Below are 13764 nucleotides of genomic sequence, written 5' to 3'. Positions count from 1 at the left end.
CAATTGTTACATGCCGCACAAGATCGAGAACGATATCGGCAAATTGTTATGGAAGCTACCCACGCCTAAAAATTTGGGCACGGTACTTAAAGAAGAAGAAGAAAAATTGCAGCAATCACTATTTATAAATATGTTCAACTATTTTTAATGGGAAACAAGCCACAATTTCACCAAAAATGATTTATTAACGTTTCGAAGCCAAAATCGGGTTTCGTTGTCAAAATACAAAATACTACTAAAATAAACAAAAAGGTTGTTGCTAAGTAAAAAAAAATCTTCTAATAATTTATTTAATCTGACTCATTTATATTGGCAATTCAGACGTATATTATACATTTTAAAGTAGAAGACTTTAAAATGATATCGCCAATATTTATGAATTGCGTTCCTGGGACAACTTTACTAAAAGATCAATCCCAACTCAAGAATATCCGTCACAAAAAAATCATAGCATGTGACCTGTCTTTAGAAAGACAACCAAATGCAACGATGACAGTAAAATTCTCGCGCTAGAGATTCCATAGTAAATCACGAGGGAAAGCCAGGAAAAAACTTCGTGATACTATCCCGACATCGTAAGTATTTGGTCTTACAATTAATTTACTTTCAAAAAACTAATACCAAATTCTGACTTTAATATATTTAAATTATAAATAATATTAATAATACATAGATATACAATCAGTAATACTAAAATATAAAATTTGTACTAACTTGATATGTTATTGACCTACTAATCGTGGTATTTTCTTTCTATTGATTTCCTCCCACTTCCTACTGTATTCTACCGAGGAATTTGCGACACAATTGGTTTCATTTAGCATAATTAGAGCCGCTTCTTTGATATTTCTCTTTTTACTATCTGATTCTATCAGGACTATACTTGAATCTCTCCACTGAACTCTATAATAAAAAAAAAAAAAATCAAAGAAGCGGCTCTAATTATGCTAAATGGAACCAATTGTGTCGCAAATTCCTCGGTAGAATGCAGTAGGATGTGGTTACCCATACTGAAAGAGGAAGTCAATAGAAAGAAAATACCACTATTAGTATGTCAATAACATATCAAGTTAGTACAAATTTTATATTTTAGTATTACTGATTGTATATCTATGTATTATTAATATTATTTATAATTGAAACATATTAAAGTCACAATTTGGTATTAGTTTTTTGAAAGTAAATTAAATGTAAGACCAAATACTTACGATGTCGGGATAGTATCACGAAGTTTTTTCCTGGTTTTCCCTCGTGATTTACTATGGAATCTCTAGCGCGAGAATTTTACTGTCATCGTTGCATTTGGTTGTCTTTTTAAAGACAGATCACATGCTATGATTTTTCTGTGACGGATATTCTTGAGTTGGGATTGATTTCATGTAATCGAATGAACTATCTTTTAGTAAAGTCGTCCCAGGAACGCAACTCATAAATATTGGCGATATCATTTTAAAGTGTTATACTTTAAAATGTATAATATACGTCTGAATTGCCAATATAAATGAGTCAGATTAAATAAATTATTAGATTTTTTTTACTTAGCAACAACATTTTTGTTTATTTTAGTAGTATTTTGTATTTTGACAACGAAACCCGATTTGGGCTTCGAAACGTTAATAAAATCATTTTTGGTAAAATTGTGGCTTGTTTCCCATTAAAAATAGTTGATTGTAAAAATGTCACAAGGAAATAGCTTCAGAACAATATAAATATGTTGGATAATCTGCAAAATCTTTATACAGTTTGTTTGCACCGCAATGATCCACATTTTTAACATATCAATTAATTATGTAAATTAAAGTTTTATTTCCCTTTCGGTACTGTTTATTTTGACAAACACTGTAGCATATTTGAAGTTTTCGCAATTTTCTCAATTGTAATTTACATCAAGAGAAATAAATGACACGTTCATGCTACAGTTTATTATGAATTAGCCTTGGGTTCATTTTATTGAACATACACACCAAAACGTTCTTTTTTCATTTATTAGAAAAACACTATACCTAATAGGAACTATGCAACCAACATAAAAATATATTAATTTAAAATTACAAAGTAAAGAATTATACGTAGTAAATGATAAAAAAAAACTAAAAATTAATCAACACTTTCAATTTCGTTGCAAGCCGAAACTGAAGTCGTATTATATTGCTAGTTCAATCAGAGAGTACAGCAAGTAACTCTACCGGTTTCGGGGCTTCTTAACCCCTCATCAGGAGATATATATATATGCTCTTCTCTGAATGAACTAGGAAAACGTACCGAGAGCAGTCACGGATTGTAACGAATGAAATGGCAGGGATGTCCTAGCGACAACTGCTAGAAAAAAGTTTAAGTTTTTTAATCTAATAGCACATGAAACGATACCATTTTATATCCTACCAGACCAACCAGAGTAACCAGACTAACCAGAGAAGATCTTCCATTGTTTTTGGTCTGGTTGGATATAAAATGGTATCATTTTATGTGCTCTTAGATTAAATTTTGATAAAAAAAACTTTTTAGAATCTGAATAGGGCTTTCCAACGATTCTCATTTGTTTCGAGCTTCGAGCTGTATATTAATATTATACACGGATAACACGACATAATATGACTGAAGCTTGAAACAAATGAGAATCGTTGAAAAGTCCTATTATGGCAATTTTGTAATAACTTTTTTTACTGTGATCGCTTTTGACAGATTTGTCATAATTTTGGACTCTATCTGCTTTGCTATTGCTGACCAGATCTATACTACATTTCTTGGCTCTGGAATTTAGCTGTTAAAAATATCAAGACTAATAAACATAACGATTATTTTAATTTGAACTTTTAACTGACAATAATATGTTAGAATTAATAAATGATGGTTACACGTTTATGCACGTTTATGTATTTTAGCGGATATAATCTAAAGAGACTAGTTATTGTCAGGTATCCAAATCCAATAAATTTGTGTAAAGTTTGTTTAGCAGAAATTGGTTGACTTCAATTAGTGCGGTCGTAAATATTATTAAATTTATCTGACTTGGCCCATTGTTACGATCGGCCCGGAGCAATAAGCGAACGAGGTAGACAGAGTTGGTCTTTTGACAATTAACACTGACTAGACGGTACTCCTATAATAAAGCAAAGGATCCACAAAATTTTTACCTGAAATATGTAAATGAAACATATTTAAATTTTATCTGAAACCGGGCCTTTTATACTATTATCGGTTAACACAGGATGTTTTAATTGAAGTCAACCATTTACTGCTAAACAAACTTTACACTTATCGATAGAAAATAATCTATAAATTTCATAAACTTTTAAATTTCATTGGTACTGAAAACAGATTCTGTTAAAGATAATATTTGTTACCTCGTCGTCAAATTTCCACCTACCAAACAAATCTCTAACTAAAAAATATGCTTAACGAACTTTTTACATATAGGTACAAACATAAATATCGAGCTATGTACAATTAGTTAAGGTATATGATACAATGAGTTTTCCAACAGCGACACGCGTATGGCATATATCTACAGGTAGTTTCTTGTCGCTATGTATATTTAGCTATTTACAGAAATCACAATTTAAATTTACGTACATGAGGATACAACTGAAATACATTAATTTAGGGGCAATTACTAACAGAAATCTATATATTTTTTCACCCAATGGCTGGTGTGGAGTAGTAATGACAAACATCAAATCTTTCTCACATTCTTTTTACTAGGTTTACTAATTTTCTTAGTCCAAACAATGCATAAAAAATACACTGCATACATTTACATACATATACAGCACATTATAGTATCTCACTAATCAGACCATTCAATAATCCGGCACCCCTCTACCTGTGCCTAACTTACCCATTCCTAAGCCTAACATAGCACCGTAGAACGTCAGAGTTTAGCACCTACCAACGAAAGCAGTCATTTATGTGACCATATAAACGCACTGATGAAATTCAGAAGATTCCCCTTATCGATGGTAAGAAGCCCATCCATAAACCAAAAAACAGCATTTTTCTACAGAACTACTGGCCAATAAGTTTACTGCCAGCAGTCAGCCAGATTGCTGAAAGAGTGATACTCTTAAGGCTCGAAGAGGAAACAAAAAGACTACAATATTACCAGAAGCCCAATTCAGATTTAATGCCAAATACTCAAGCGAACTTCAGCTATTCAAGCCATAGAATATATCGAAGCAGGATCCAACGATAGTTTTAGACGTAAGCAAAACATTCGACGAAGTCTAGCACAATTCACCAAAGGCGTAACCAGGGGGGTTTTGGGGGTTATAACCACCCACATTGGGATGTACTTTGGGCTCTATATGCTTAATACCAATACTATTCCATACCCCCCAGATACCATAACCCCCCTTAGGATTATCCTGGTTACGCCGTTGCAATGGACTGATCTACAAAATGAAGAATTGTGGATATAGCATGGCCATTACAGAGCTACTCTCCTCGTACCTCGCCAACCGAAAATTCAGGATTCGCCTAGCTCAAGTCCTATCCGAAGTTGGAATTACGGAGGCAGGAGTATCACAAGGATGTGTTCTGTCTCCGCTGCTGTATAACACATATACAGCCTATGCCCCCAGAATACCGGACACCATGATCAGCATTTATGCGGACGATACGTCAATAGTGGCAAAACACAGAACCAAATGCAACTAGAAATCTTTAGACAGCGCTAGATGCCCTAGAATAACAACGGTGGATACAGTTAAAAATTGCAGTAAATGCGGAGAAAAACCAAGTAGTGATGTTTAATAAGAAATGCGGTGTACCAGTCAATAACTACTGGAGTTATTCGACACTCCCATATATCGGATGGAGAAATGAAGAAAAGTACCTCGGGACCACGGAGAAGGAACCCAGGTTCACATCCCACGTTACAAGAACTGTACAGAAGACAAAAATGGTACAAGCCAATAGTAGAAGCCTAACTGAGAGAAGAAGCAAATTAACATTCAGAACAAAGGCAAGGCTCATCAACAGCACCATACTGCCCATCCTGACATATGCATCTCTAACATGTAGATAGACCTACAAACCGAACAGAAAGAAGATCCAAGTTGACCACAATACTAAGTACAACGAGAAGCATCAAAGGTCCCTGGATACGTAGCGAAAAGATTCCTTTTCAGAGACATCCAACAGATCAGAGTATTAGATTAAATGAATGACAAAGCAAAAACAAAATTCACCGAACTAATGTAACTTCCCAACCACATCCTGCGAGAGATAAGTATGATGTCTTTCACCGATGAAAACATGGAAGACCCAAACGTTAACTGGCTACGCCTAAGAAGCGATATTAAGTAGTTCTGCAACGCTAGACTAAATGCCCCTCATCTCAGCAGATCCTCATCTCAAAATTCTTTAAAAAATCACAAACACAAAAAAGACCTAGGCCATCCAAAACAATAAAACAAACTAACTAAAAAAATGGTACATGCCAACCCAAAAAATTTTAACAAATCATTAAAAAAACTGGACCAGAGTAGTCCATGTTCTTATCCGACAGTTAAGATTCTGGAATCTGCTCAGCCGAAAGGCTCTTGTAGACATACGGAAGCTCAAAAGAAGAGAAAAGAAAAAACAAGGAAAATAATTCCACGGGACTACAACGCATCACGCAGTCTTGGACTTTACGCGAAGACGTGCAATTATAGTCCAAGTTCTATGCTTGCCTCCGTTAGGTAAATTATTCCGATTAACCGGTTACGCTTCTCATTTGTTTCGAGCTTCTGTCATATGTCATATAATCCATGTATATCACAGATTATACAACATAATATGACAGAAGCTCGAAACAAATGACAATCGTTGAAAAGCCCTTTGACTCGCTGACAGTCTTGCAACAACTAATGCTCCAGCCTGAAGACAGGGGGCTAGGGATAATTGATCAATAATATTGTACCTATTTTGAAACACGTACTTTTTATCGTAATAAATTATTTATTAAAATAAATTTCATAATAACTTTTGAATCTTGGGTTCATGAAGTTCTAACGCTTAAGAGCTAGAGTTGATTTTAGCTAGTTAAAATATTAAAAATGTAGGTATTTATTATCATTGTTGCGCCATCTACTGTTAAAATTAGAAACCATTAAAATTATTGTAATATGCTATTAAGTATCGTTCTATTATAATATTATAATATAACTAAAAAGTAATTTATGTCTTCTTAGAAATTAGTCTAACTATTTCAGTTTTATTTAAAAAATAAGATTTATTAATTACCCTGCAATTTTTGGACTTACTCTCTACTGTAGTTTCCTTTTAAAGGCATGCATCTCTGCAGAATACTTTAAAGAAGTTTATACTTCTGTTTAAGAGATGTCAGCTATAGCCACTATATGTTATATAGATTTCTGTAACACAAAAGTAGTAATTGCCAAAATACATAATAGGTATTTCTGTCAGTACAGCTTTCGACGTATAGATGGGGCTTTTTTTGGAAAGAGACAAGCAGTTTATGTAAAAGCAAATATGAAAACTTTTAATACAGGAGGCGTACAAAAAGTTTGGGAGTGATTTTCATTTTGTTTTTCGTGTCAAAAGTTTAATACATTGATCATTTAAAAAAATTTAAAAACTTGAAAAGTCTTGTTTAAGACTTTATTAATAATAGTGACATATTAATAGTTGCTTTTTTTAAATTGAAACATGAAAACCATTAAGAACTTTCTGTAAGCCAGTTACATAATTCATATTACCATCCAAAAACTGCCTTACTCACAAAACGCAGAGTCCGTAGTCTCAGGATGATCTCACTTTTAAATCGGAGTTGGCAGTACAGTAAAATCTTGTAAAGCGCTCTTCACAGTCTCATACAAAGGTCTGTTCTCGTCACTACAGTATCCGTCAGGCGTACACAAGGTCTGCAGCTTGCTTAAATAGGAATCGAAGTTTTCTTGTCCGATCTTTTCAGCAGTTGGGCCGCCTGGACCTACCGAACTGGCACCGGGCAGTCGAACATGCTCCAGAAGTGTAATGACATTGTTACGTAGACTCTCGTAGTACTCGTTCAGGTTGTTGGAACGTTGCGATAGCGCCTGGGTTTCCTGGTGAAGAAGGGAGAGAAGGGAAGGAAGGTTAGTGTGGTCCTATTGCTTTTTTACGATAGCGTTGCTGGGTGAGGATACGAAACTATGCGTTAGGTTCCTTTTTTCAATATTACAGTCATATAAAATGATACTAATTCAGCAATCATTTGAAAAAGTCAAGATTTTATTGTTATGCGGTGGGTTACGATTACCTCTTATATACTTAAATAATGCAGTACCTAATGAGACTAATAATTAAAGTACCTATTTAAAAAAATTTTCCGTCGACCGTCCATTTATGATCAATTTTAACACCCTCAAAATCATTGATTAATGACCCCTATTAATTAATGATTTTCTATTAATGAACGATTTCATTATAGGCAACACAACATACATTGCTTGCATAAATTAATTAAGCGCTCTGTGATTGGCAGTGACCTGTGGTGTAGGCAACCAAACATATACCTATTTACATTCCCACTAAAAAATTTAAAATCAAGGCTGCTAGTACTATCTGTCATTGTATGTCATTATTTATTTTATTGTTTAAAACTCTGTGTATTTGAAAAATCAAAAGATGGATTTATTTCTGAAAAGTACGGTCGACGGAAAAGTTTTGTAACGAACTCGTGAATTAAAATGGCTAATGGATATATCCATCTTTTGATTTTTCGAATACACAGAATTTTAAACAATAAAGTAAATAATGACATACAATGACAGATAGTACTAACAGCGGCTACTTGATTTTAAATTTTTTAGTGGGAATATAAATAGGTATATGTTTGGTTGCCTACACCACAGGTCACTGCCAATCACAGAGCGTTTAATTAATTTATACAAGCAAAGTATGTTGTGTTGCCTATAATGAAATCGTTCATTAATAGAAAATCATTCATTAATAGGGGTCATTAATCAATGATTTTGAGGGTGTTAAAATTGATCACAAATGAACGGTCGACGGAAAATAACTATTAATAAATAAAAATTGCCTCAGTATTGCATATCACCTTGAATAAAAATATTGAAATTTAATAGATCTAAGACGTATTATCCAGAATTACTTAGAAGATGGAATTGCTCAGCCAAATACGATAAGATTTATTTTCAAATACATAATTGCCAATACTTTCAGGGGCAATTGGGAGAAAAATGGAAAACCATGTAAAAAATTATGTAGGATAGATATAATTGTACGTTATTAGTGAAATACCGAATGATGGGAAAATACAAATTATAACGGGAATATTTTGTGACAAAACTGTGAAACTGGCAAATAGATAGAACACATGAGGGGGTGTTCTACATAGAGAAAAAACCTTTCAGTATGAAGACTAGATCATAATCGACTCTCTGGAAGGAGAGATAAAATTATATATTCAGTGGGACATTTTTATAAAGGAGATTTTCTAAAAATTAATTTTATAAATCTCCAGAATCCAGAGAGAAGGATTTTAAAAAACGTAATGCAACATAAAAAAAACACAACAAAAACTGACGAACTTAGTTGTGAGCAAAATTCTAGCTTCAGATTTAGTATAATATTATATGACTGACGATAAAACAATATAAGTGATGTGAACTTTTAGTAAATAAAAAAAGATTATGGTCCTAATTGACTAAAATTTACATTATTAAAAAACTAATCAAATTGAAAACAGCTTATGTTTCAATTCAGTTCAGAAATGATCCACCATCCACTCTTCAGTGGGGCTACATGAATACCTACCTCTGAATCGAAACTAAACCAAGCTGCGTATTTAAGCAGAATTTAAAAATAATTTTGTGTATCAGATGCTATAGAGAGCAACATCTATTAAAGAGAAATGGGAACCAGATCTAAACAATAAATCTGAAAATTCCTTTGGAACCACTTTCTGGTAACATCCTTAATCTCTGCCTTTTACAATTTATATGGCAAGAAAACGACAAATAAAGGAGACGAAAGAAAGGGACTCTACAATATGCAGTCAGAATTCGTTTGAAAACTAGAGGAACCCATGAGATTCGCAGTTTACTACTCATATCTCAAGAGCTTCTAGCTTCTTCAGAGATGAGAAAACCGGAATTATAGCACTTCACGTTGCTCTCCTGTTTAACGGAGAACTTCAGAATTCGTTACTAGAGGAACCCATGATATTCGGAGTATTCGTCTGTAACACCATATCTCAAGCGCCTTCATCTTCTTCATAGATGATTTCGAAAGAGTCAAAGCCTCCAATTTCGATAGCTAAACCGGAAGTATAATAATATTTATAATATTTTTGTTGTTTGTTGCAGGTCCAAACTTTTAAAAACTGAGTTCGTCTTAATGAATGCTATCTGTTGTTTTATTTCTACACACAATGGTTCCATGCGCTATTTACATTGGTATCCAGTTATGCATAGCTTTCAACTGTCTCAAGTTGTTGATAATTAAATAATGGCTGGATATTTAGTATTACGTGTTGACCAGCTGACAAGCTGAATTGACTGACAATCAATTATTATAGGTTTAGTCCCTATAATTGATTTACTTGTGTTAGGCGAGTCATTAATGTTTATAGCCCTTCAAAACTAGATGCAAACACTTGGTTTGTTTATATTTATACCCAACAAAAAATTCTTATACAGCATTCATAACCTATATATGTATTTCATTAGGTATGTTAAATTATTTCATTTGGAAACAAATACAAAAGTAATTGAGGCAAACATAAAAACCCAACGAGTACCAAGTTTTTTTTGTAAAACTCCGGTGTTTTCTCTAAGTAATACTAATAAAAACATTATATAAAATATAAGTTTCCATTATATGGCATAAGTTATTACCTTACATTATATTTTATAGTATAAAATTCACATCACTTATGACTTGTTAATATGGTGAAGTGTGGTAAATAAAGCAACGTTAGAGAAAATGGAAATGAAAATGCGGTCTTACGAAAAAGTCTACAATTGGAGATTTTTTCTCAACTCACGGCCAGAATGTTATTTTACTCATATTCCAGTTTTTTACATATCATTTACTTTTGTTAAGAAGTGAACTCAATGATGAGTTTTGAATCGTAGAAAATAGTTTTAACTAATAAATACATTTTGTTTTAAAAACAAGACTAGTTTTGTATGGTACGTTTTTCTGTCTATCCATACGAGGACTACTTCAACCAAACCGTCACAAATACAGAAACACTAATAACGAATTGATAATGATATATGAAACATCCAAGAAGGCATTAAAGTTAACGGAAGACTGATAAACAACGACATATATGCCGATGGTGTATTGTCATCTTGGCGGATATCCCGGAAGGGTTTCAACGACTCCTAGAAGCCGTTGCAGAAGGGGACGAATCCATTGGTCTTTAAAGCAACGTCAGGAAAACAAACGCAATGGCAGTCAAAATCTACAATCTAGTATTCAAATGTATACAACCCCCATAGAAAAAACCTCAACAAATTTAAAAATCTTGGCTTATGAATAACCAAAGAGGTTATTCATGAGGAGGAGGTTGAAATTTAAGCTCAAATTGAATACTTAATTTCCTTAAAATGAAACACCTTTTGATTAATAAACTCTTTTACTGGATACTAGATGTAGATTCGTGAAAACATATTCTATTCTCTTATCTGGAACTAAGACATGGGCAATGAATCTACATGCCATGACAAGTCATGGTGTCCCGTCCTGTTCACGGTGTATGTTTAGAAGACTACTGAAAATACCCTGGATAGACCATGTCACTGACGAGGCAAATTGTATAAAATGTGCTATTACAGAGAACTTCTTAACATTATCAAGATGTGCAAAACCATTTATCTAGGACATGTGTATTAGAAGGAAGAGATTATCAGCTCCTAAGGTTGTTGATAAAGGGAAAAAAGGAAAAGATGTTCATGGTTGAAAAACATAAGAGAGTGGACTGGTCTCGATACTCAATCCTTAGAGAGCCGCACAGAATAGAGCTATATTTGTCACAATTGTTGCCGATCCCCAGAAATGTATCTAGAGGGCACTCTAAGAAGAAGACAATTTTGGACTTCTGGACTTCTGGAAACTCTGGACTAGTTGCACATTTAACCCGCGAGTAGTCGCGCCGTTAGATAGAATCTCACATTTTATCCTTTTTCGCGATAACTTGATGAAAAATTTTGCAATTTTGAAAAAATTTCCTAAGTGCCCCGAGGAAGGGTGTAGTAATGCGTAGGATTTTTTTTCCTCTTCTTCTTTTTGTGGAATTTATGGCTTTGGGGAGAGCCAATTAGCTTTAATAATTGTTAGAAATAATATTTCTAACATAACAAGTAAATAAAAATACTACAAAATAAAAATTTGTTGTAAATTCGTATTTAAATTCGTATTTTGAGATAGAATCTAACACGCGACCATTCACGTTACAGAAGTGAGCGCGACTACTCCCGGGTTAAATATTGAAATGAAATAAAAAGTGATTTTTTCTTAAGACCACATTTAATTTCACATGACTGTTACTTACTTTTTCGTTTTGGCCCAAGTGATTTTCCATTGCGTTTATATCCGATTTCAGTTTGATCATCTGAGACTCAACTCTTGCATTTTCTCTTTGTAATTCGGATATCTCCGCCTCCAAGGTCATAAGGTCTTCTCCGCCATTAGGTCCCTGTTCTATACCTGCAAGAAGACGTCTAGAAATAAATTTTAGTCCCGTGGAAAATAAATCAACAAGAATATATCATGACATTCACAATTATTCTACTATTAGATAGAATTAATATCATGTATAGTCTAAGAGCTGGGAGCGGATTTTGTGCGTGATAAGTAATATGGAAAAACTATACGGGATATGTTGAATTAGTTGTGGACATGACTTTCCCCAACGGCCGGAAACCAGAGCGGGGGACGAGGGTAGTTATAAGGGGTCAAAGTCGCGGTTTTTATTATTTTTTTTTATGACACTCATGATCGAGATAGTGCACCAAAATTTGGGAATAAGTAGGCCATGACGTAGCTAAGTAAAATCTCTAGGGGCGGAACGCTGCGTGGCCGACAAAGGGGTGGGGGTAGGGGTGAATGTAAAAAATATAAGGAGTTTTTTGCGACGTTCGTGATTGAAATAGTGCACCAAAAATTGGGAATAAATAGACCATGGCATAACCAAGTAAAATCTCCAGAGCCGGAAACCAGAGTGGTTGACGAGGGTAGTTATAAGGGGTCAAAGTCCCGGTTTCTATCTATCTCGAATGTGAACGTCACAAAAAATCCCTTATCATTTTTATATTCACCCCTGTCCCCACCTCTTTGTCTGCCACGCAGCTTTCCGCCCCTGATGATTTTACTTAGTTACGCCATGGCATACTTATTACCAAATTTTGGTGCACTATCTCGTTCGTAAGGGGCACAAAAAAAATAAAAACCGCGACTTTGACACCCTATAACTACCCTCGTCCCCCACTCTGGTTTCCGCCTCTAAAGATTTTACTTAGTTATGTCATGGTCTACTTATTCCCAAATTTTGGTGCACTATCTCCATCACGAACGTCGCAAAAACTCCTTATATTTTTTATATTTACCGCTGCCCCAACACATTGTCGAATTTCCAGCGTTCCACGCCTGAATATTTTACTTAGTTACGTCATGACCTACTTATTCCCAAATTTTGGTGCACTATCTCGATCATGAGCGTCACAAAAAATAATAGAAACCGGGATTTTGACACCTTATAACTACCCTCGTCTCCCACTCTGGTTTCCGGCTCTGGGGATTTTACTTAGTTATGTCATGGTCTACTTATTCCCAAATTTTGGTGTACTATCTCAATCACGAACATAGCAAAAAACCCCTTATATTTTTATATTCACCCCTACCCCCACCCCTTTGTAGGCCACGCAGCGTTCCGCCCCTAGAGATTTTACTTAGTTACGTCATGGCCTACTTATTCCCAAATTTTGGTGCACTATCTCGATCATGAGCGTCATAAAAAAAAATAATAAAAACCGCGACTTTGACCCCTTATAACTACCCTCGTCCCCCACTCTGGTTTCCGGCCGTTGGGGAAAGTCATATACACAACTAATTCAACATATCCCCATATAGTTTTTCCATATTACTTATCACGCACAAAATCCGCTTCTACCTCTCCGACTAGTACGTATAATATATCGGTTTTATAAAGCATCTTGCTGTAACTTCAAATTTTTATTAATACTTTGTGTGAAAAAATAAAACAAAAACAACTCAAAAGACGTTTTAATACTAATATGAATACTCATTTGCTCAATACAACCATTCCCTCTTATACCCCAGGAAACAAAACCGAACAAGCACTACTTCTTCTTAAAGTGCCCTCACTTCAATGGAGATTGGCTACTAGAATTGCAAATTTTTCTCTGTCTTCAGCTGTTCTTAATAGTTGTTCAAAATTTAGCCCTGTCCATTGTCGGATGTTTCTCAGCCACGATAGTATTTTCCTTCCTAGTCCACTCTTGTCCTCGATCTCTCCTTTCATTGTAAGTCGAGCATATTGGTACTTATTATTTTTCAGTACGTGGCCTAGGTATGATGTTTTTCTAATTTTCCACTTGCCTATTCTATGCAGCACTTCTTCGTTTGAAGTATACGATGTCCTAGATTGGTTCGATAGTAGATCCACATTTCAAAGGCCTCCAATTTATTTACGGTTGATGTTTTAAGGGTCCATGTCTCAACTGCATAGAGAAGAGTCGACCAGAGGTAGCATTTTGATAAACGTAGTTGAATTTCCAGTTTTAT

At 34.5% G+C, this 13764-nt stretch overlaps 1 protein-coding gene across 2 annotated transcripts in view; it reads right to left on the bottom strand.

Moving 5' to 3' along the window:
- Positions 1-1551: 1551 nt before the first annotated feature.
- Positions 1552-13764, bottom strand: part of LOC114329368 (myelin transcription factor 1) — a 149908-nt gene continuing 137695 nt past the window's right edge. Inside the window, exons 14-15 of one of the 2 annotated variants that reach the window (XM_050642964.1) lie at positions 11513-11667; positions 1552-7052 (exon numbers count right to left, since the gene is read on the bottom strand). In XM_050642964.1, coding sequence (XP_050498921.1) covers positions 6765-7052; positions 11513-11667 — 443 coding nt within the window. In that variant the 3' untranslated portion in view covers positions 1552-6764. Of the gene's footprint in view, positions 7053-11512; positions 11682-13764 lie in introns of both variants that reach the window. The other variant, XR_007696236.1, reaches the window with a different exon arrangement.

The sequence above is a fragment of the Diabrotica virgifera genome, chromosome 2 (assembly GCF_917563875.1).
Source record: "Diabrotica virgifera virgifera chromosome 2, PGI_DIABVI_V3a".
In the NCBI taxonomy this organism is placed as follows: Eukaryota; Metazoa; Arthropoda; class Insecta; order Coleoptera; family Chrysomelidae; genus Diabrotica; species Diabrotica virgifera.
Note: the sequence above shows the minus strand (reverse complement) of the source record. Positions and strands in the feature narration are given on the sequence as shown.